The sequence below is a fragment of the Monodon monoceros genome, unplaced genomic scaffold, assembly GCF_005190385.1.
Source record: "Monodon monoceros isolate NGI ecotype Baffin Bay Population unplaced genomic scaffold, NGI_Narwhal_1 Super_Scaffold_4, whole genome shotgun sequence".
NCBI classification, from domain to species: Eukaryota; Metazoa; Chordata; class Mammalia; order Artiodactyla; family Monodontidae; genus Monodon; species Monodon monoceros.
In genome coordinates this window covers 15157322-15182806 of record NW_021703781.1, presented here as the reverse complement: position 1 = coordinate 15182806, position 25485 = coordinate 15157322, and the positions used below count along the sequence as shown (strand labels likewise).

The following is a 25485-nucleotide window of genomic DNA, read 5'->3' as shown; positions in this document are numbered from 1 at the left end:
AGATAAGCATGGCACAGGTAGCATTTATACTGGGAAGTCTAGTACTAGGCAAAATAAATAAAACTCTCTTCCAAGAGTTTATAACCAGAATTCATAGAAATTTTGAACACAAAGAGTCTTTCCAGAAACGAAGAGGCTAAAAATTAGTCAAGGTAAAATAGATGAAGATATTCATGGAATTAAACTTTGGGGGAAAATAAGTTGAATGAAGTTTTAGTCGGTGGTACTTATCAAGAATGTAAGATAATCTAGAAGACATTTTAAGACTTGTATCAGGAGAAATGTATGAATTATATTAAGGTACTCCTGAGTAAACATTCTGTTCTCTACCAACACTCTGAGTAGGTCCTGAATATACATTGCTAGCTGGCTTCATTTCTTAGAAGGTAGAAAGGTCAAAGATCTTACAAATCTCTCTCACTGCTTTTTCTTTTGGACAAACAGAAAAATCAAGTAAATTTCTGAACAAGTATAATAATACAAATTTGATTACTGATCACTAAAACCATCATCAGAAATATATTTACTTAGAGTTCATAATGCATAGTTACCTATGCCACCTAAAAAACCTCAAAGTTCAGTAACTCAAATTCTCTTGGATTAAAAAAAATGGTATTTTTCTAAAATCTATTATAATAATTTCTAACATGTAAGATTAACAACATTTGTATTTTGCATTGGCAGGTATCTTCAGGAAATTATTTCAGCTAGAAGTGAAGTGATTCAAATGGTTCTAGTCAATGCCAGATTTATAAATCAGCAGCTCGTATCAGTGCCAAGCTTGTGAATGGATTGGCTGTTGGTTAATTTCATGAATTAGAAGATACCTCAGTGCTATACTGGTCTATGACTCCATTTCACAAAAGCTACCACTTTTAAAAGCTGAAAACATAACCAGTGTTAACAAAAACATGCTAAGTTCAACTACACTATAGAGCTAAATATGGGAAGCTGGTGAGTTTTAAAATAACTTCTTATCTGTAAAGAAGGTAAGTAAAAATAGTTAAAATTGAAAAATAAGCTCTGGTTTTTATTATTAAAATTAAATGAATATAACTAATGAAACCCACAGGAAAAGAGATGATGTAATTCAAGGCATAAATTTGACATGCCAGAATATGACAAATAACAATAAACACAGTGTTAATAAAACTTAAAATAAATGTACAGTTGTAAAATAAGTAAACAATTTTCAAGTGTGCAAAACTAGTCAGGAATGAAAGTGCTATGTAGATACCTGGTTTTCAAACATTTGCCTTGAAAACTTTCAGTTGATGGTGGAAAAACTAGAAAGTATTAACAAAGTAAAAATTTGGAGAATATAAAGCGTACTTTATCTTACATTATACCCTTGTTCTATCACTGCTGGATCAGAGGCCTATTTAATTACTATCCTCATGTGACAGAGAGGATAGTAACAGAAATATAGGTAAACACAATACAATATCACAAAATCTGGTGTATCTTGAACCATAAAAAGACTCTTTTCAAGTATACTGTGGGTTTGTGTTTCACTTTACATCACAGGCACTCAGTGTTCTGAAGAATGTGACAATAGATAACACAGTATTCTATTATTTCTGATATATCTATCAATTTTTGTATAACTACCTTTAGTAGTCAAGATTTGGAAGTAATTGTTAAAGAAATAAAAGCTATTTAAATAGATGAAAGTAAACCCTATGACCGCCACAATTTAAAGAATTATTTTAATGTATAAATCCTGAATATATGTTAGAAAAAAAGTTGATGTATTAGCATAATTTGTCTTGGGATACTTGACATGTACATGACTAAAAATAAACTTGTGGTCTCTTCTTCACTTTGTATTTCAGTGACCCATACCGCACCTGAAGAGAGAAATGTGTTATTATTATGACTTAGGTTTTGAAATAAGACAGGACTTAATAGCTCATAATCACAGTAATAATTTTTTAACTTTTCTGATATAAAGAATCAATTATGCGCTAAGTGTGTACTCAAAAGACAGCACTACCTATATACTCCAAAATGTAGTTGGCATTATGTTGCATATATGCACAGATTATGATCACTGATAAAAAATGAAAACTGTTATTAACGCTGTTATTATTTATGCTTTGCTGGGTACATGTCAATGAACATTGCTCACAATAACCGGAGGTCATTCGCTGAAATCCTCCACTGCTTTCTGGGCACAAAGACAACATATTATTATGGATAGACTTTTACTATTTAATCCTTATTTAGAGTTGGTTCAGAACAAAAGCACATACTTAATACTGCTTTTTCTTGCATATACGTAGGGCTGGCACTGGGTACTCACATCAACCGTAGGATTTTGCTGTGTGAGAATACCGTTTTCTACTTAGAGTGGAAGACTAGGAATCTGCCATTTTCTAAATTTCCAGAGATCGTAATCCATCTGATTTGAATAAAGAATTTTAAATATAGCCGGTGCTCTATTATTCCGACCCTTCATCTACGGATACCCTAAATGCGAATGCAGCAGGAAACCCCTAAATAGTAATCACTGGGAAAACAACTCTATACCTGACTAACCTCTTTTCGGCCTTTCACGGTTTTCACAGATTTCATGCTTTGTGATCTTCGTAGCCCTTTGTGTGTTAACATCTCATCATCTGAATATGGCCCATCCGCTTCTTCATCTGTTTTCTCATCTCTGTCTCTCAGTGGAATTCCATCACCTAGACGAGTTGTCAAAACCAGTATGTTTTGGTAAAAGGATGCCAGTTAGCACCGCCTCTTCACCCTGTCTGTTGGCGGCTCTCTGCATGCTCTGCATTTGCCAGCTTGCTCTTCTCCCTGTCTCATCTGGAAGGCGTTCCCTGCCCTTTACCATCAATCTTTGCCCCTTGCACTATTCTAGAGGAGGCTCATAACTCATTTCTTCCAGGAAGTTTTCCCTGGCCATTCCTATTTTTACTATGCATTTTTCAGAATTAAAAATACTTTATTTTTTAGTAGGTTAACACGGCTGTCTTGTTCGAAAGTCAAAGAATATAAATAGATACACAGTGAAAAGTCTCTTCCTGCCCTTTCTCCTTTTTGTGAAATTTTTTTTTAAAATATTTATTTATTTATTTGGCTGCACCAGGTCTTAGTTGCAGCATGCAGGATCTTTAGTTGTGGCATGTGGGTGGGATCTAGTTCCCTGACCAGGGATCGAAACCGGGCCCCCTGCATTGGTAGCAAAGTCTTAACCACTGGACCACCTGGGAAGTCCTCAATTTTTGTGAATTCTAAGCAACCTAAGCAACAGTGTGTTTTGGTCTGTTATTTGTACCTTTGACTTTAATTAGGAACTCAGGGTCCTTCTCACTCCCCAACGTGTCAAACCTTTTGTCAAGACCAGAAATGGTAGAGTGAACTTAAGGAATCATATAAAACCCAAAGGGGATAGAACTATGGGCAAGATAGTTCACTGGGGGCAGGTGATGGAGAAGTTAAACTGACACTGTTGCAGCTGCTAAGATAAAACCCAACCAGACAGGCTACAGTAATTAGAAACACCACAGGCTATGATGACTGATGTTAGTCAAAGAAAATAGCCAGCATCAGGAGGGTCAGTAAGAGATGGATCCTGTGGGTGTGCTAACAGGCTGCTATGTGTAGCAACGAAGACTTAACATTGGCCAATATGCAAACATCTAGGCAGTCAGGCTGGTTACTGTCAGGAAATCTGAGAGCACCCTGAGAGGCTGGGATTCAGGGACAAGAACACTCCCATTCCTGAAGCAGTGGTTCTCAAACTTTATTAGAGTTTATTAGCACAAACTTATTAGCACCTATTAGAGTCACCTGGAGAATTTACTGATCCACACATTGCTGGGCCTGGTGTGGGGCTGAGAATCTACATTCCTAGCAAGTTCCCAGGTGATGCTTATGCTACTGGTCCCGGGCCCACACTTTGAGAACTACTGCCTGGATGGCGCAAGAGAGGGGCTCAAGTCTAAGGCAACTGGAGTACTAGGTAGGTTATAAAGATAGTGGTGAGGGACTTCCCTGGCGGTCCAGTGGTTAGGACTCTGTGTTTTCACTGCCGAGGGCCCGGGTTCCATCCCTGGCTTGGGAACTAAGATCCCATAAGCCGCAGGGAGCGGCCAAAAAAAAAAGAAAAAAAAAAAGAAAGACAGGGGTGACATTACAAGGCCCCATTATGTTTCAAATTCTCCTTCAATAAAGGTAAGGAGCATAGATACCTTCTTCAGATGAGAAAAAAGTAGCAGGTTTTCCAGGCTTAGGAGGGGGCAAGAGATGGACTTTTTGCATGTGAAGAAAAGTATACTGAATAATTGTTTATTAATCTGCTCTCATAGGACATGAATAACTTGAGCATCACTAAGCAAACTATGAAGAGTTATAATGGGAACATACTGTATAGCACAGGGAACTCTACCTAATGCACTGTGGTAACCTAAATGGGAGGGAAGTCCAAAATGGAAGGGATATCTATATGTGTATAGCTGATTCATTTTGATTTTGTTGTGCAGTGGAGGCTAACATAACATTGTAAAGCAACCATACTCCAATAAAAATTAATTTAAAAAAAAGCTTCCTCGTCTCATAATAAGATAAACATCTTTAATTATATATTTAGGAAGTACAATTTTATGCTGCCAGACTTCTAGGCTAGAAATCAGGAAGGATTTGGAAGTAGAATCAGTCATTACATAGGTCAAGATCCTTTGCTTTCCTGCAGCAGTCGGAGGAATTTTATTCTAGGTAGACATGATAGCACGTGCAAAGGCCCCGGGGCATTGGGAAGCATAACTGTGTGGAAGAGCTGTGAGGAGGTCAGTGTGGCCAGGGGAGGGAATGGGGTCAGTAGTCCTGGGAAAACCCTCTTGGTCCAATATTAAGTGGAAAAAAATGTATGTATAGAAACAAAGTGTTGAAAAACATAAAAATAAACCATTATATCTGTTGGAAGTGGGCTTTTAAGTGATTTTAAATTTCTTAATTTTTCCTTTTTTAAAAAAAGTTGCCAAATTTTTATTTAAAAAATTGTATTACTTCTATAAACGGGGAATATAAACCAGAAAAAATATTTTTAGATTGCCATTTGTAGATTTTTCTCTATTGCTGTTGCTTATATAATACCCCTAATCCCAATATAATAAAACTAAGGTAAAACATAGAATAAGGAATCAAGGAAAGAATCAGAAAGGAAGCAACTGTGATCAAAAAGTTCTCTAAGGCCATAGATGAAGCATAAGGCTACATTTCAACAAACACGGCCCTTGCTATTTCAACTGCCTCTCCCTTCATGTGATTAGGAATTGGCATTGCATTCAAAATGATAATTATATATACATCTTATTCTTTGCTTCCTAATTTCAACTAAAAAAAAATCTTAGTTTTCTAAATATTGTTTCAGGAAAAGTGATGGATTGATTTGTTATTCCACAAGTATTGATATATATATATATATATATATATATATATATATATATATATATATATTTTTTTTTTTTTCGGTACACGGGCCTCTTACTGTTGTGGCCTCTCCCGTTGCGGAGCACAGGCTCCGGACGCGCAGGCTCAGCGGCCATGGCTGACGGGCCCAGCCGCTCCGTGGCATGTGGGATCCTCCTGGACCGGGACACGAACCTGCGTCCCCTGCATTGGCAGGCGGACTCCCAACCACTGTGCCACCAGGGAAGCCCAAGTATTGATATTTTTAAAATATTGCTATGTGTGAGGCAGTGTACTAAATTATGGGGGATACTATGTTGAAAAACACACAACTGTCTTCTACCCTAAGAAATATATAGTCCAGTAGAGGAGACAGAGTCTAGTGGGCATGACAATACTGTAATAAATGCTGTAAACAGAAGACAAGGCCAAGGTGCTACAGGAGCACACAGTAGGGGAAGTGGGTGGTAAGAGAAGACTTCTTGTAGGAGGTGTTGGCCAAGCCGAATCCTGCAAGACTCATAATTCTATACACCGAGCACATGAAAGAGTGTGATGCCAAGTCTGGGGAGCTAATATACCACACGCTATTGAGCTTGGGCTTCAGAGAGCAAGGGGGAGGGGGCATTGAAGCATTTTAATCGGAGGGCGACATGATTAGATTTTGTTTCTCTAAAGGAGTCTTCTTGTACTTTGGAGAATGAATCAGAAGTGGATGAGACTGGAAGCAGGGAGGTTACTGCAGTACAACAGGCCAGAAATGATAAAGAGTCCAGGGATTGAGGAGACAGGAGCCAAATTTGGGATCTGTTAGGAGATGAAGTCGACAAGCTTAATTTAGCAAGTTATTAAACTAAACTGCATCAAAAAGAGAGGAGTCAAGTCAAATATCTTCAATAAAATATTCATTTTCTATTCCACTTAAAAACCTGAAAATGAGTATGTATGAAAATTCTGCTGTGAGTGGTGGAAATAGTATTAATCAAAGTTGTCCGAGGATTTTAAAGACTTCGGAGGAGGGGGAGACCCGAGATTACGAGAAAAGCCCGAATCTGGATGCCCTATCTGAACAGGAGCCTGGCAAGTTGGCTGAATGGTTTGCAGGTCTTCCAAGCCCAGGCAAGGGGAAGCTGGTGGGGTGCTGCTGGCGCCGACAAAGGTGATGCCAAGGTCGGCTGCTTTCCGTCATCAGTCTAGACTGGGCAAAATCCTCAGAATGGGGCTGTCCATGCACATTCCTGAGGGGGAGTGACTGAGGACCTAAGAATGAGGAGTCTGTGTTGCTGGGGGCCCTGAGGCCTAAGGCTGCAGCTGTTTGACCACCTTCGGCCCAGAGCTCTGTTACCATTTTAGGAAAAGTAGCAGATGCTTTTGCAAACTGACCTGGTTTTATTCATAGCTCGTACATCTTAGAATTGGTATATTTTAAGTCCCCCCTCCCCCCTTATAATAATAATAGCCAATACTGATCCAGTACTTAGCATGGACCAGGCACTGTGCTAAGCAGTTTCCGTGTATTAATGTATTAATGTAAGTGCAGAATCATGGAAAGTTGACTTGGAAGCGGCCTTAGTTATCGTGGTGGAAGGGGCCCTGGATCCATGTGAGGAGAAATGAGTACTTGGCCACTTAACAGCTGTTAAGATCTTGAGTGAGTCTTGCCTCTCTGGGTCTCAGTTTTCCTATCTGGTAAGCTGTTGAGGCGGATGGGAGATGAATACGTTTCTATGTGAATGCCAACTCTGAGCCAGTTGAGCTGTCTGGGGCACTGTGTTGAGAGGGATTCTGAGCCAGCGTGGGAAGTGCCACAATCCATTAGCAATGGCTGCCATGGGCACAGGAGCAGAGAGGAGGCATGTCACTTATTTGCCATCTTTGACTAAAGCACCTCTAAGGTCACCCCTGCCAAATTGTTTGAATTCATTGTTCCAGCCCAAGTGTCTCACTAAGTGCAGTCTCTTTATAAAGTAAAAAAAGAGTAAGAATTAGGTTAGGAACCTTGGATACTTCATTTCTGTCATTGAGTATGTGGTCTTTGACAAGTCATTTAATCTCCTTAAGTCTCAGTTTATTCATCTACAAAATAAGGATAAAAATATTTAACCTGCATAGTCATCTTAAGGATTAAATAAATATGTAAAGCATCAAAAATAAGACAAAACAGAAATCTCTTTATGTGCTGGTATATTGAAACTGAATATTGAACCATTTTTAACTAATATGGGAGCAGCAGGTTCTTTGCAGAAAAAATATTTCCACTTATCAGAATTTGGTGTTCTTTCTAAGGAAGTGAACATCATGTTCAAGGTGTCTATTTTCTTACAAAAAAGCATTTGGAGGGAGCTCTTTTTCCCATGGTGACAACATGCGGACTTGAGTAACTTCATCAAAGCAAGACTTCTCTCAATCAGCTAACCTCAAACCGCTCAGAGCAAGCCATTACTAGTTTTCAAAAGGGAACCACTTTTCCAAATATTTGAATTTGCTTGTGTTCTGAGCTAACTGTATTGATTACACGAAATATTAGTAAACAGACTTTGCAATATAAATATACTTCCCACACTAAAAAATGTACCAACTTGCTTTTCTTGAGGAAGTTTGGAAGTAAATAAAATAGAAAAAAATTCATGATATAAAAAAATGAATACCTTAATTGTTTTCAAAACAAGAAGTAGGTTTTATTTTTGATTTTAAGGGTAACAGGTTGGTTAAAAAAAAAAAATCACTAAAACCCCAAAACTCAGAGGTAAATGCTGTTAACATTTTAGTTAGCAGCATTTAGACTCTCTTCCAGACTCTCCTCTATGTACATATATCTGAGAAACAACTTCACATATATTAATCCATTTCATCGTCTATCTATTGTTCCTCTATGGTATAGGATCATAACACACACATTGTTTCACTGTTATTGTTCTCCCCCGCCCCCAATCTGGATATGTTTTCATGTCAGTAAGTATAAACTGACATTATTATTTTTCACGGCTAATAGCCACCTTTTTTCTTACCCATTTCTCTTAGGAATTTGGTTTGTTCCAATATTTTGTTACTATAAACAACAACAAGATGAACATTCATACATCTTTGTATCTGTATCTTTGAACACTTGTCTGATTATTTCCTTATGACATGTTCTTAGAAGTTTCTTGCTGAGTTAAAAAGAATACATTTTGATAATTCTTGCCAGCCTGTCATCCATAACGATTATTCTACTTTAAACTCTCATAAAAAGTGTATCAGAGTGTTTGTTTCCCAACTTTCTTGTTCTTTTAATTTCACGGTTTAAAATTTAACAGAAGAACTAATTAACACCTCACTATCCTAAAATATTTTAATCACACCATTTTAAATTTAATAGATGGATACCATAAAACTAGTGTCATGGATTTTCAAATTTATAATCCTGGTTTTATTTAAGTAATTGGAATACAATTCTTAACCAATTCTAAGGTATAATTATGAATAAACTGCTGATAAAGGACTCAGATTACTGGTCCAAATCAGCAAAATATATATAGCAGTCCCCATAAACAAAATCAGTATACCTCAGTTTTAAAATGCATATTAAGAAAATGCCTATTAGGGACTACTTTTACATTATTAAAGTATAAAGGATGATGGTTCAAGGTTCAAAGTTTCCTCACTCTTAAAGGCATTAGTACCTTAATCAATGGCCAATACTTAATTACTACCTCTTAGATAATAGCCACCAGCTTTTTAAAGTTATTCATTCTGGGGAGAACTTAGAAGAAAGTTCACTATTTTTCCTTTATAAGAAGGGACTGTTCTTTTCTTTCTTTCATTTTTAAAATTAATTAATTCATTATTTTTGGCTGTGTTGGGTCTTCATTGATGCACGCGGGCTTCCCCTAGTTGTGGTGAGCGGGGGCTACTCTTCGTTGTGGTGCGCGGGCTTCTCATTGCAGTGGCTGCTCTTGTTGCAAAGCACGGGCTCTAGGAGCACTGGCTTCAGTAGTTGTGGCTCACGGGCTCTAGAGCGCAGGCCCTGTAGTTGTGTTACATGGGCTTAGTTGCTCCGCGGCATGTGGGATCTTCCCGGACCAGGGATCGAACACGTGTCCCCTGCATTGGCAGGCAGATTCTTAACCACTGTGCCACCAGGGAAGTCCCTCTTTTTTTTTTTTAACATCTTTATGGGAGTATAATTGCTTTACAATGGTGTGTTAGTTGCTGCTGTGTAACAAAGTGAATCAGCTATACGTATACACATATCCCCATATCCCCTCCCTCTTGCGATTCCCTCCCACCCTCCCAGGTGGTCACAAAGCACCAAGCTGCTTCCCACTAGCTATCTATTTCACATTTGGTAGTGTATATATGTCAATGCTACTCTCTCACTTCGGGACTGCTCTTTTCAAATTGGTTTTAATTATAAAGGATGATTTTCAGTCTCCCTCAGAAGAAAACTTCTACTTAAAAAAAAGAAAAAAAAGATCAAGTAGCCCTGCACCTTATGAACCTAATAATACTTTAATAAGAAATATCCTGAAGATCTTAGTTCTCAATTAGGCCTTGAACTACAACTTTCTTATATGCAAAAAAAATGACTAAGGGACTATGTCTTTTTGTTTATGTGTATGTTTCTAAGACCACAAAAATTTACTAAAATTTTAGAACGTATCAACTATGACATGCTTATAATTTACATTAGAACAAGGTAGTTCTTAGTCTACAAGTCATGATTTCAACACATTTTTCCATGGGAGTAATCCTATTTTCAAACCTGTCATCTTTTGTCACCTGCTTAAAACTTTTTATCTTATAAGTCAATATCCTTCTTTGTTCACAGCACTTACATTAAAGAGGGTTTAATTATAAAACTCAGATGCCACTACATAGTTTGAGTAGCAAGTTAGAGATCACAGGTCAGAACTAGTGCTGGTGGTAGAGGGTAACCACATCCACTGCTTTTAAAAATTCATGGCAGCACAAGGCGCTACTGCTACTTTCTTAACTGGATTATCTCCAGAGTCAACAAAAAGCAAGCACTAACCTTATTTAGAGAAAATTTAGAGAAGGAGACCTACATACAGTTAAGTGTGAAGCTAAAGAGTATAAGCTTAAAAATAAATGTTGTTTACCCAAATTCAGCTAGCGACCAGGTATTATTTTAGTACCCATCTTGACTCAAGATCCCAATTATGAAAGAACAATACATTAAAACAAAACAAGCACACCTGGTGATTCACCGGAGGCTGGTTTACTTTTCTTTTTTGTTTCTGGGAGAGGTTGGTATGGTCTTTGTCCCACAGGCTCATCACCTTGGATAGCTGTTAGATCATGCATACTGAAACTTCGTAAACGTTCAGTTATTGCTCCTTGGCTCTATTTAACAGAGAAGTGATAGGTCCAAGAAAAGAAATGCACTTTAAAATACTTAATATGTTTCCATTTAACTTTCCTCCAACATTTTTTCATGAAGCTTATTCACTTTAAAATGAAACATTCAGAAAAGTTGAAAGAATTCTACAGTGGATACCCATATATCGTTTATATTTTGCTATATCTGCTTTACCACATATTTACCATCTATCCATCCATCAATCAATTTTTAATGCATTTCAAAGCAAGTTGTAGACATCAGTACATTCCACTCCCAAACATTTCAGGTTTAAATTTAATTCAAGAATGTAAAAAAATGTATAATGAGCTTATCCCCTCTGTAAACATCATCCATAATATTTCTCTCTCCTAAAAGCAGCACTTTGAGGCTTACGTTTATGATTCAGAAGAACTTTTTAAAGTAAAAGAGATGCTGTTTCTTTTTTTTAAAACATAAATTCTACTTTATTATAACATAGCCTATACCTAATTTTCTTTTTAACATCTTTATTGGGGTATAATTGCTTTACAACGGTGTGTTAGTTTCTGCTTTATAACAAAGTGAATCAGTTATACATATACATATGTTCCCATATCTCTTCTCTTTTGCGTCTCCCTCCCTCCCACCCTCCCTATCCCACCCCTCCAGGCGGTCACAAAGCACCGAGCTGACCTCCCTGTGCTATGCGGCTGCTTCCCACTAGCTATCTATTTTATGTTTGGTAGTGTATATATGTCCATGCCTCTCTCTTGCTTTGTCACAGCTCACCCTTCCCCCTCCCCATATCCTCAAGTCCATTCTCTAGTAGGTCTATTTCTTTATTCCTGTCTTACCCCTAGGTTCTTCATGACATTTTTTTCCCCTTAAATTCCATATATATGTGTTAGCATACGGTATTTGTCTTTCTCTTTCTTACTTCACTCTGTATGACAGACTCTAGGTCTATCCACCTCATTACAAAAAGCTCAATTTCGTTTCTTTTTATGGCTGAGTAATATTCCATTGTATATAAGTGCCACATCTTCTTTATCCATTCATCCGATGATGGGCACTTAGGTTGTTTCCATCTCCGGGCTATTGTAAATAGAGCTGCAATGAACATTTTGGTACATGACTAGAGATGCTGTTTTAAAGCTAAGTCAGGAGTGGTAATGGCTCTACCTAGAACACAGTAAAAAAAATTTAAGAGCCAAAGAATCTTGAGTATGAAAGATATTCAGTTAATGAATTCACCATCTGGCAAAGCGTATCTACTAATACACACAATTTAACTTTAAGTCATTTTAAAGCCTTAACAATATGGTAGACATTAGGTACAAGTGGGTATTTAAATTTAACTAAAATTAAATAAGTTTAAAAATTCAGCTCCTTAATTGCACTAGCTACACTTCAAATGCTCAATAGCCACATGTGGCTAGTGGCTATTGTATTGGACAGTGCAGATACAGGACATTCCCATTACTGCAGAAAGTTCAATGCTTTTCATCATTGCACAGCTTTGAAAGGGACATTTCTGAACTTCTCAGACATAACTACATGTCCCCCCAAAGTATAAAGTTTTGTAAAGAGAAAAAAATAATTTCTAAATTTACCCACTTGAAAATTTGCATAGCATACAGATGACTCATTTCTTATTTATAGCTGGATTAAAAATATTCTTCTAAAGGTTTTTTTTTACACTTATTTCTTCTTCTCACACATGTGAATTTATGATTGCCTCTAGTTATAATGTAACTGTAGAAACTCATCCATAATGGTTCATCTCTAAATTTCAAAGCCTAGGGCACTATAAACACTCCAACATTACTGCTAACATGTATTTTACACTGAAGAAAAAGGTCTTGTTTCATGAGTCTTGATTTAGCTACTCCGAGTGAGTGATATCTTATTATGCCAAACCCAAACACCATTTTCATACCCCACTTAAAGCTTTGTAATTTCTACCATATTTTTTGAATTATGAAAAAGAATTATTAAAGGGTCTATATCCTCAATAAAAGTAATTGGATTCCACACATCTTTAAACATTCTTGACAAGGTTTAATTCATTATACTCTCTTTTTATCGGATACGATTTGCTTCTTAAATAGAGGATGACAGAAGACTTCAGACACACACTAAAAGGAAGTGATCAGTGCTCATCTGAAACAGATGCCTTGTTTTCTCAGAACTGTCATTTTCTCTATTCCTACCTTTGTACTTCTGTGCCCTCTCTCAGCAATTCTTGACTGTTTGCCTATTGCCAAATGAATGATAATATACGTCCATGATACCCTCTACTGTAACTCCCAAACCCTCCCACTCAAGAAAGTACATCTCAGCACGCAAATGAGTCAAAGTGCCATTGAATCAGTCTAGCTTTATAGCACCCACAAACTTTGGTATCTTTAATGATTATAATCAACTAATTACCTCGGGCATATCTCACAAATGAACTCACAAATTAATGTTAGTTCTATTGCTGTACTTTATATATTTTGCCTCCAGAGCAAGATTTTAAGAAACTAGAGAGGGACAAATCTTCAGCTTCTTCTGTCCTCTAAGTGCATGTGGTATGGGACTGATATTGAGTATGTAATAAGTAAACTAAATAATCTTTTTATGCCTCTTCTTTTTCATTACTCTTGACTGTTGGAAAGTTCTCCATAGGTTGCAACATGTTTTAATGTAAACACTGGAGTTTATATAGAGAGTTTCAGCACCAAACTACAGGTACAGTCATGGGTATCTACATGGGTAGATTACACCATCCACTAGGAGTCTGCTTCAGGTTTACATTAAAGGTGAGCAAGGACCAACCCTGAGGTATCTGGGTGATCTATATACAGTATGTATTTTAATGTAGCTCTTGAGTAACCAACCCTCTAGCCCCAAGTATTATCAATCCCCCAAAAAGGCCAGGTACTGTAGACCAAAGCAAAAAGGGGCTGTACCCTCCTTGAAGGCCCATGGCACTTTAACAGCCAATATCACTTTGAAAAATCATTTTTTTCCACTGTATATTTTCTAATGGGTCCAGAATAGAACTAATATGGGGAGAGAACTATTGCACTACTATGAACTTCAAAAATATTACATAAATTATAAGTATCTAATGTGACCACTTTAAAGGAGAGGTGTCATTATAAAATAATTGCAGCTAAAGGCAGACCTATTCCCTCTAATTTTTATATATTCAGCACAAGAAGTCCATTAATAAGGGAATTATGTTTGCAATACAACATTAAGTGGAAATACCTACCCTCCACCTCAGAATTCTAAATCATGCAAAATATGGGCACAAGTATGCAGTATGGTTATAGTTAGGGAAAAATATTAAAAAATGAAAACAGTGTGATGTTTAGGCAGATGAGCGATTTTTTTCAAAAATTTCTTCATATTACAAAGTTAGTCACAGATGGTATAGCGAAGTTTTAATTGTAACATAGTATACTATAAGAATTTCTGATCCATTTCTTGATCATTTTTCCAATATCTAAATCCCTTACTCCCATAATTAAAAGAAAAAATTGTTTCTACATTTTGAGGGCATAAACAGGGAATTATAGTCACTTGTCAATAACAATACAAAAGATATTGAGATTTTGTTTAAATTAACAATACCTTTTCAGAAACCATGGAGGACAGAAAGCACTGGGATGACATATTCAAAGTTTTGAGAGAAAAAGTTTCAAATGTGTATTCACTATCCAGCAAAACTGTCCTTTAAAGAACAAATTCAGACAAAGATTTTTAAAAACTAAGAATTTGTCACTAGCAGCCCTCCCCTATAACAAATACTAAAGGAAGTCATTCCAGCTGAAAGGAGAGGACGCTGGACAGTAAATATAATAGAACCCATGTGAACAAATAAAGAGCACTGTAAAGGCTTCCCTGGTGGCGCAGTGGTTGAGAGTCCGCCTGCCGATGCAGGGGACACAAGTTCGTGCCCCCGGTCCGCGAAGAGCGGCTGGACCCGTGAGCCATAGCCGCTGAGCCTGCGCGTCCGGAGCCTGTGCTCCGCAACGGGAGGGGCCACAACACTGAGAGGCCCGCGTACCGCAAAAAAAAAAAAAAAAAAAAAAAATGAAGACAGGTTCTAGTCTGAGGAGGAAAATACGTGTGGAAAGAGCAGTCTTAGTCAATAAGTTGGAAGGGCGTTACCATCCACAAGGTAATTCTATATCCCAGTATTTTAGATCTTATTCTCTACAGAAATGTATGTACACTGTCTGTTAAAATTGGTCCTAAAAATCAAAGAGAAGGTAACAGAAAGATTATGATGAGAAAGCAAACGTCAAAGTAATTAAAAAGCATTCTGTAGAATATTTCACATCATTAGCAGAAGTGTTCCTGCCTTCAGGTAACTCTGAGTTCTCGGGGTTTGAATTTGGAGCCCAGAACATCCATTTAAGAAACTAAGAACACTGTAAGGGCTGACTGGGTGGGAGGGCTGGGACCAAACCTAACACATTCAAGCTCTGGAAAGAATCTTTCAGCTGAGAAGCAGCTTCCCGAGCTGGCCTCACACACAGCTCGCTTATATCCAAGGGCACTAGAGAATCTGAATGTCTGCTCAAGTATCCAAGTCTACAGTTGGCATCTGTGCAAAAGGGACCCTGCATGTATGACTAATTCTAACTTCTTTATACCCAAACGATTCTGCCTTTGTTTAAATACTTCATATCCTGGTTATATATTACATTACAGTTACTATATTTTGTGTTAAATAAGGGGAATTTACCGTGCTTATCAGCATCTTTGTATAAAACCTCAACCTATCCTCTTCACATTTTAAAATTAAGAATTCAAAAACATAATCAGCAATGCTTTATAATCTTACAAGCATACAAACAACCTTTTATGGAACAATTTTTATGATACTGTTCAATAATGAATAGCCATGAAGCTCTATTTCTTGTTGATCTTTGACATACTACATTATAACTGCAGATAGGGTCAGTCCCCAGTTTTTAGGGAAATGGCTTTTCCCTATGGACATTTAACACAATCTGATCAAGCCTAGAATGGAATTGATTGCATTTGCATTAAGTGAAAAATATATTTTAGTGGTTTTAAGATTAAAGCAATATATATTTATTGAGGAATGTTTGTAACAGAGAAAAATATAAAAAAGAAAGATTATTTGTAACCCATCACCCAAACTACCTATACATATTTATGTATTCTTTTAGCCTTTTCTGACTCATCATACTTTTAGAGCAGGGTTTCTCGACTTCAGCACTAACGCTATTTTGGGCTAGATAATTCTGTGTGTGTGGGGGGAATGCCATCCTGTGCCTTGTAGGATATTAAGCAGCATCCTTGTCCTCTACCTGAGATGCCACTGGCAGCACCCCCCTCTAACTTGTGACAACCCACAATGTCTCCAGACATTGCCAAATGTCCCTTGGAGGGCGAAACTGCCCCCAGTTGAGAACCATTGTTTTAGAGCATAAGGGGTTTTAGAAGTCAGTTTTTACCCCTGCATTTTACGGGTAAGAAAATAAATACTTAGAGAGATCAGTGCAGATGACTGCCCCAAATCTCACTGCTAATTAGTGGCAGAATCAGGGCTAAAAAATGCTGACAACTTAACTGCTATAGAATTCAACTTTCATTATAATATTGTGCTTTCCTAGATTGCAGAGAAAAAAATATGATCTTTCTTCTCCATTGTCTAAAGAAGTGCTCCCTTTTTAAATGGATGATACTAAGCAGCTGAATCTCCTCAAATCGTTTCACAAACAGAAAGCCATTAAAACAGACAGCAAGATGTCAGGATTTTTGACCTAATCATCATCATTTACAGTCAATAAGATTTCAGAAATTTTAACTTTAATACTCTCATTTCTGTGATAATTGATTTTTTATAATATCTGCCAAAGAATTCACCAAGAAGAGGCTGCCAAAGAAAATCCCAAGAGATGGTTAATACGACTAAAAGTACTTTTCTTCATCTGTCCTTCGTCCGGCAGGAGTGTTGCTCATCTGTACAAAAGCCACTGGCATTTCTCGTGTGAAAGCTATGGGATGTTGAACATCCTCAGTAAAATCCTTGAAGCTCCTTCATATGCTTGTGCTTTGCTCAGCCAAAATAAACTTGTACACTGACCTTGGTAACAGATGCCTGGTAATGAGGTCACAGAACTGAGTAACATTTTCAGAAAATTGCTTTACGGTGTAATAAATGTTCTGATTAGATTCCTATTTTCATCTTTAACATGCTCAGGCGGTTCAACCTGGGGAAACTAGTCAGGGGTACTGCTGATCTTTAAAGGTCACACTGAGAGTCCAATATTTTTAGCCTGAAAGATATTTTTAACAAACCATATATTGCAAAAAAAAAGAAAAAGTTTAATAATTCTCAAGTCTTTCTATTAGCTTTCTTGCAGTTTCTCCTTAAACTTGACCTATTTCCTATTTCAGCTTCAATTTACTCTTCGGTATGAAGTGTCTGGTTCAGTGATTCTTCCATCACACTGCCTTTCTTTGACATCTCCAGAGATGAAACTAATTTCCCCTGCTTTAAAATAGGCACAGTAAAACTTGAGGCAAATAGTGTTAACATTATGCTGTGTTCAGCATATTTAACGACTATTTCTAATGAATAAAATCCAGTATGGTTGATGCCAACATTCCTGTGCTCATGAGGAGAATGGTGAGGGTTGCCTCATACGGTGAGCTTGATAACAAAAGGATCACGAGATCACAAACAAAAGAGAGCATTCCAAAGTGAATTCAAATCACAGGATGTGTGTTTGATTGTTCTGCAGTGGTAACTTAGATGACTTTTATGATCTCTGTTTCCTGCCTTTGAAGTGGGGAGGTGGTTTTGATTTGTTAAATGTATAAATAAAAACAAACACTGAACAACAAAGAAGCCAGAGAAACACAGGTATAGAATTACTTTTATAGCCTTTCTACAGCAAAGTGTTTCTGTGAGACGATGCTTATTTTTATTTTATTTTTTTTGTCTGCACCGTGAGGCTTGTGGGATCTTAGTTCCCCAACCAGGCATTGAACCCTGGCCCTCGGCAGTGAAAGCGTGGAGTCCTAACCACTGCACCGCCAGGGAATTACCAGATAATGCTTATTTTCATAGTGGAGGGCAAGGGGTAGGCTCTAAGCAACCAAAGATGAGGTAAAATTTTCAGTTAGTGAATACAGACATTCAGCTTGACAGTAGTAGCCTGTGAGGGTAAGGACTGTATCTGTTTTGTTCATTGCTGCATCCCAAGCACCTACCATATGGTAGTCATTAAATACATACATAGGGACTCCCCTAGAAGTCCAATGGGTAAGACTCTGGCTCCCAATGCAGGGGGCCCGGGTTCAATCCTTGGTCAGGGAACTAGATCCCACATGCTGCAACTAAGACCGGGTGCAGCCTAAATAAATAAGTAAATAAATAAATATTAAAAAACATACATACATATAGATGTTAAATACATTAAATACATACATGTTGAATAAATATATCGGATGTGAAATACTGATGGCAGCAAAGTATGTATAAAATCAAAATAAATAAGAAGGGAACCAGGATAAGATAATCTAGTTGGGGCTTCTGATTCCTCACACAGAGTTTGGAAGTAGTAAGTCAAAATAAAATAAATATCCTACAAAATAGTGACAATATGTAGGGAGGTGTCTCACAGAGTCTGCAGGATTATAAACTATATTTAAGTGTTAAAGTGAAGAGAGCAAGGACTTCCCTAGTGGTGCACTGGTTAAGCCTGCCAAAGCAGGGGACGTGGGTTTGCACCCTGGTCCAGGAAAATCCCACATGCTGGGGTGGGGGTGGGGGCAGCAACTAGGCCCGTGCACCACAGCTACTGAGCCTGCGCACTATAGCCTGCAAGCCACAACTACTGAAGCCGGCGTGCCTACAGCCCATGCTCCACTACAAGAGAAGCCACCGAGATGAGAAAGTCCACGTACCGCAAAGAACAGCGGACCCCGCTCGCCCACCGCAACTAGAGAAAGCCCGTGCACAGCAACGAAGACCCAATGCAGCCAAATAAAGAAAAAAAAAAGTAAAGAGGGCAAATGGGATTTGTGTGCTTCTATGTTTCCTAAAACAATGTTCTAAAATGACTATATTTTCTAAGCAATTTTTTTTTTTCTAAGCAGTTTTTGATGTCGAAAGTTAATTTTTTGCCATAGAATCACGTTGAATGTTGCTTTTAAGTATGGAAAACTCAGAAAGCATCTTCTTTGGGGTGTAAATAAATACATGTACTTCATTTGTAAAGTTAAATGATGCTAAATTTTGTAACAAAAGAAAGCAAGAAGCCCTCGGTCCCCTTCTCTCCATCCCCCTGCAGGCAACCACTTTAAAACCTCTACTTTCATATACAGCAGATGAGGACTTTAGTTCTCTTCCACCTCATTTTCTCCTCCTCGCCATCCTCCCAAATTGAGAAGTTAAGTCAATCATTGATGGTTACTTAGAAAGCCACACTCAGCACTTTCTGGATCTGAAACCTATTTTCCTTCCATACACTACACACCAAAACCAATTATGCTATGGTATTTAAAATAAACCACACTAATTACTACATGCAAAGAAATCCAAAAGCCATAATGCGAATTTTCACAGAAGGCATTCATTCCTTTGATAATTTGGCTTGCAAAACACAACACATGACATTAGTAATTGGCTAAGTAAAATCTTAAGTTTTAAGAACAGAAATTTTTCATGCCTTATTTTGAATAATCAGTTACCTCAAACTGGTTGAAGTATGGGTGCAGAAGTAAGCCAGAAATCCTACCAAGATATTGCCATGGAGAGAGAGAGGGAAAAAACACCAAAGACAGAGAAAGAAAGAATGGTCATCTTTACTAAAGGTGATTTACTCAAAACTATTTTAAGGTTATAAAGTAGGAAAATTATGACAAAATGACATTTTCCAGTATGTTTTACTTACTAACTAGCTCTCATTTTGTCATCAATTAAGAGTTTCAAAATATCCAACAATTATAGAAAACACATGTTAAAATGCCTTTAAAATAATCTACTTGTTTTTTTTTCTAGTATTATAAAAATAAACAGAAGGTAAATTTGTGCCAAAATTTTATAATGATCTGAAGTAAAAAGCCACCCTACTTTATTCATTGACAATGTGACACTGGATTAAAAAAAAAAGGTAAATAAAAAATTACCTTCACTGCTGCAGTGACAGCAGCAGTAGCTGCTAAATTTAAACCTTGCCGCCCAAAGTTTACCATAGTCTCATAGCCTCGTTCCTTTGCTTGTACAATATAATCATCAATCTCCTAGAAAAAAAATCAAACCCATAAATATTAATTTTATTTAAAAAGAGTGTCAAGAAGCTGAAAACTGGGACTTCTCCCCCTTAACATAATAGTTTCACTCACTTTATAGCATATAGCATGTGATGATATACATTTCTAATAAGTGATTTGTGGAAATAATCTGTATATCTTACCCTTTCCTTTGAAGAAAGTAGTGGATGAAGGAATTTTCTATATATTAAACTTGCTCCTTTGGTATAGGGAGAGAGCAGCCATATGACAAAAGCAATCTTAAGCTCATAGTACAGGGGGAACCTAACGAGAAAAAATTAGAAAAAAACGCCAGTGAAAATAAAGTACAGACCATGAGGAAATTGCAAAAAAACCTTTTTACAAAGTTCAGTCACTGGGTTAAGTTTTCACATGTAAAAAGTTGTGATCAGGGAAACAACCATGTTCGAATTGACAAAATCTCATTAACTATACAGATCAGAGCAACCTGACCCCTGGAGTGATTCACACCTTCTAGTACAAGATTGCTCCGTTTAGACAAGCACAGCCAAGCTGCCAAACTGACTGTGGCAGTTCAGAGAGGGCATTAATAGCATTTATAACTATGATAGTAAGGTACACCCACCCTGTCTGCAGAGCATAGCTGTTATGGCATTACCTGGACACACCTCCAAGCATCAGGAGTCACCTTTATAAGCGCCAAGTGTACAGTGTTACACCATATACACATCTCCTTCCCTTAGGACTCCCAGAAAATGTCCCCTCCTATTTCATTTGGCCAGAACCGCAGCACTTGACAGACCTAAATTGTTCACTTGAAAGGAGAATGGAATTGCCATTGTGGTAACCTGGGAATTAGGGTAATATATCAATGCCCCTTCCCACTTGATTTTTCAGTGCCTTCTTGGTAGGCTGAATACACTTCCTCAAGCAATGACCATGGCTTTAGCCATGTGACCTGCTTTGGGCAACAGAATGTGAGTGTGACATATGTCACATGCAAGGAGACGCTTTAAATGCCCTTTGACTCCCTCACCTCAACACCCCCAACCTCTTGCTTTCAACTTTTGCTTTTTGCCACGAGAACAGCTGCTTCTTCAGCCTTGGTCCTTGAACAAGAAGACACTTAAAACTGAGCTGAGCCCAGTAAAGTTGCAGCCAACCATTTGTCCTCATATAGCTTGAGCAAGAAATGAATGTTTGTTTTTCTAACCCATTGTGCTTTTAGGGTTGTTTGTTGCCACAGCAAAAGTTAACTAATACATCATGAGGAGACCAGCATCTTGTGGTACATGAAGTACTAAGATACATGATAAAAAAAAAAATCTGGGCTCTTCTGATGAGACAGATGGGCAGGGGGCAGTGAGGAATGACTCTTGTGTAGTCTACAAAGGGTCTCTGCAGTGCAGTTACAGAGGAGTTTCTGGACTATCATTGCTCGTGGTAAGCATTTTCTATGTTGTTTACTTTTTAATAGTGTATATGTGCTACATCTGCAATCAGGAAAAAAAAAATAGAAGTCTTTAAAGAGAGAGCATTGAAATTTAAGAGACCTAGTATGGCTTGGAATCTGTGTTCTGCCACTTAAAAACAAACAAACAAACAACCCTCCCCAAACCCCTACACCAAAACATAACAGGTAAATAAATGAGCTGTGGGACAGAGGAAGAGAAAGATCAATGCAGATACAGAGAAGTTGAAAAATAAAGGCAGGTCGTTAAGAACATTTAAGTCTGATGACTCCTGTTTTTTCCTAGCAATCCAATGTGACCTAGTGTGCTATGAGAATATGATGAGAATAGCAAAGTCAGAAAGACAGCTTAAGCGGAGAGCAGTTAAATGTTTGAAACAGATGCAGGAGGGAATGGAAGTAGCCACTGACCAAAAGCAAGTAAAAGGAATCGTGACTTTCAAACTGATACCAATATGAGCAGCTGATTGATTTTTTTCAGCTCAACTGGTAGCCTGGGTAAAGAAGCAAAGAAAAGCAATTGTTGGGCTAATTTAGGATGAAGGTTTGTGCAGCAAAGGCGGTTGAAGATAGTGGCAAGGTAGTAAAAGTTTAAAGAGCTTGAAAGGAGGATTTCTCCAAGTGATGGAAAGGTATAGATGGAAATACACTACTGAAATACAGCACAAGGAGATTCAAGTTGTTCCATTAAGTATTGCTCCTCAGTAAAATGTTAAATCCTCGAGGATATAAACATGCTTTAATTTTGCCCCATGCTGTTTGGAATAGAGCAGTCAAGGAGCTGGTGTTGGGTGGTGTTTCTGTGTGGATTTGACATCATCCAGTTTGAATGTTTGTAGATGAGACTTTTAAGGATGGGGAGGGAGCGCTAAAACCAGATGCTGTGGGCTTCAAAAGAGGAGTCGTTTAGGAAGTAATCAAGAAAAAATAGTCTGAAGTCATCAGTGTGGAAAAAAGATAAAGACAACCAAGTTTTCTCTATTCCAAGGTAGTGGGAGGTGTGTGGGAGATGGGCAGGGAGTGGCATGTGGGGAGGATGAGCCGCCTTCACCTGGGGGATTTCAAAAGGAAAGTAATGTTCTTGTGGGGAACCCACATGAAGAAAATGATACAATGGATAATTAGGTAGACTGATCAAATTCACTCAGTTAACAGCCAGAGCAGGATAAGAACTCAGGACACCTGATCAAGAGTCTATAGTCTGGCCTTTTGTTAACACTAGAACTTACCAAGCAACTGTCTGATCTGCTACTGTTTCAGTCACAGTATAGAGAGCAAAGACAATCCAGTACATCATCCATCGAACCTGTAAAACAATAAAAATATGTATGAAATAATAGACCAAAGTTATCTGCAACTCTGAAAAACTGTATATATCATACATAGTATGTTGGATTAAATGCAGAAGGCGATGATTTAATTCTCAACAGGTTTTATGCCTGAGTTTCTCACATCACTACATCAGTAGTCTTGGGATATAAGAATCAAAGAATAACAAATCTCTAGGCTTTGATACAATATAATGTAGGAACCGAAATGAGAGAATTGAAAAAATAGGACATGTTTTTCTTAACTGGAGGAAAATTCTTTAAAAGATCTTATCTACATGCTCCCTTATGAAGATTACTAGCTATTTAATTATTATACAAATCATATAGTATATATATGATATGACCACATTTAATCTTTATTAGTCTTTTAAATTTTGCATTCCTTATTTCTCAATATATAGAAACTATTCGGAAACCAAAGAACAATCCTGGGTTTGTTACACCCATAATGCTAGTCACCCACTTTGCAAGTCTAAGGTTAGTGTCTTCTTCCTCTTGCCCTAAATACAAGCCTGTAATCTTTCACATATCCTTTTCCTTCTACTCCAATACCACAAGAGTAGTTGCAATAGACCAAATGTTTGTGTCCCCTCAAAATTCATATGCTGAAATCCTAACCCTGAATGTGTACTAGAAGGTGGGGCCTTTGGGAGGTTTTTAGGTCATGAGGGTAGTGTCCTCATGAACGTGAATGGTGTCCTTATAAAAGAGACCCCAGAGAGCTCTCTCTGCTCTTCCACCATGTGAGGACATAGCAAGAAGATGGCCATCATAAACCAGGAAGTGGGCCCTCACCAGACATGGGGTCTGCTGGCACTTTGATCTTGGACTTCTCAGCCTCTTAAACTGTGAGAATAAATTTCTGTTGTTTATAAACCACCTAGACTATGGTATTTTTGTTATAGCAGCCTGAAAGAACTAAGACAGTAGTTCAGGACATCTTTACCTCTTGCCTGGAATAGAGCATCCTAAAAGGTCCTCAAGACTCTGGTATCTCTGTACCAATCCTTTTCATGGAATGCTGCCATATTAATTTTATCTTGAACTCATTCTCACAAATGAGTGAGAATATACCTTTCCACCTTCCTAAGCACAGAGACTCTCATCTCTCATGTAGGTTGGATTTTCCTTAAGGGTTAAAATATCTGCTTTTCAACCTAGGTGTCCATCGATAGATGAATGGATAAAGAAGATGTGGTACATATATACAATGGAATATTACTCAGCCATAAAAAGAAACAAAATTGAGTTATTTGTAGTGAGGTGGATGGACCTAGAGTCTGTCATACAGAGTGAAGTAAGTCAGAAAGAGAAAAACAAATACCGTATGCTAACACATATATATGGAATCTAAAAAAAAAAAAAAGGTTCTGAAGAACCTAGGGGCAGGACAGGAATAAAGATGCAAACGTAGAGAATGGACTTGAGGACACGGGGAGGGGGAAGTGTAAGCTGGGACGAAGTGAGAGAGTAGCAGCGACATATATACACTACCAAACGTAAAATAGCTAGCTAGTGGGAAGCAGCCACGTAGCACAGGGAGATCAGCTTGGTGCTTTGTGACCACCGAGAGGGGTGGGATAGGGAGGGTGGGAGGGAGGGAGACGCAAGAGGGAGGGGATATGGGGATATATGTATATGTATAGCTGATTCACTGTGTTATACAGCAGAAACTAACACAACATTGTAAAGCAATTATACTACAATAAAGATGTAAAAAAAAAACCCCTCCACTTTCTCAATAATATAATAATGGCTAACAATAATACACAAAACCATGACAACCATAGGCCAGCGACTGTACTAAGTGCATCGCATATATTAATTCACTTATCCCCACAACATTATGAAGTAGAAAACATAATTACATGATTATATGGGAACGGTGGCAGAGAGAGGTAAAATGACTTATTCAAGCTGCCCGACTCTGGAATTGGTGCTATTAACCAATTTTGCCACGTACAGAAAGAAATGTGAGGAATTGCTGAATGCGAGGTCCAAGAATAACCACTACTTCCCTTGTTCTCATCCCAATAAGATGACAAAAAAACAAAAATTAGGTCTCTATAATTAGCTAGAAAATTGACCTATTTAGTTTTAATACAGATGCTTGTTTGGGTATTCCATAAACAATAAGGAACTATAACTCAGATAGCTTTAACAGTTTTCTATGTTCATGCAGAAATCAATTAATAATAGCCAAGAAAAACTTTTGAAGCAATTTGTTGTGACATATGCGTAATAATTTACCCAAGAGCTTAGAAAATTGCCTGAAGCAAATAGTAGGGCACATTATCTCTATTTAAAATACAACGAAATTGATTTATAAGATTATCATCTCAAATTAAAAAAGAAAGTTAGACCAAATATTCTCTTTAGTTTTTCACTTTTCATAAGTTATCTTAAATCCCTCACTGCTGCCAGTTCCAAGCTTTTGTCCCAATATGGGGATTTTCTTCCAGGGCTAAAATCCTGTGTGTTTTTTCTCCCCGCCCCTTTCTATTTAAAGGAAGGTGAGGCTCTCACATGAGTTCGTTCATTTAGCTTTTCCAAATCAAACAGTAATTTAGTACTCTTACCATTCAACTGTATTCACAAGGTTATCCCCTCAAAAAGAAATGAAGAAAAAAAGCCCCTGCAAACAAAACAACGCACTTTCACTGAGCTAG

General features: G+C 37.7%; 1 protein-coding gene across 3 annotated transcripts in view; it reads right to left on the bottom strand.

The window, feature by feature from the left end:
- Positions 1–424: 424 nt before the first annotated feature.
- Positions 425–25485, bottom strand: part of REEP3 (receptor accessory protein 3) — a 97758-nt gene continuing 72697 nt past the window's right edge. The window contains exons 3-8 of one of the 3 annotated variants that reach the window (XM_029244599.1): positions 22715–22791; positions 20197–20317; positions 19910–20023; positions 10617–10764; positions 2542–2687; positions 425–1850 (exon numbers count right to left, since the gene is read on the bottom strand). In XM_029244599.1, the coding sequence (XP_029100432.1) occupies positions 1794–1850; positions 2542–2687; positions 10617–10764; positions 19910–20023; positions 20197–20317; positions 22715–22791 (663 nt within the window). In that variant the 3' untranslated portion in view covers positions 425–1793. Of the gene's footprint in view, positions 1851–2532; positions 2688–10616; positions 10765–19909; positions 20024–20196; positions 20318–22714; positions 22792–25485 lie in introns of all 3 variants that reach the window. The other 2 variants (XM_029244598.1, XM_029244601.1) reach the window with 2 other exon arrangements.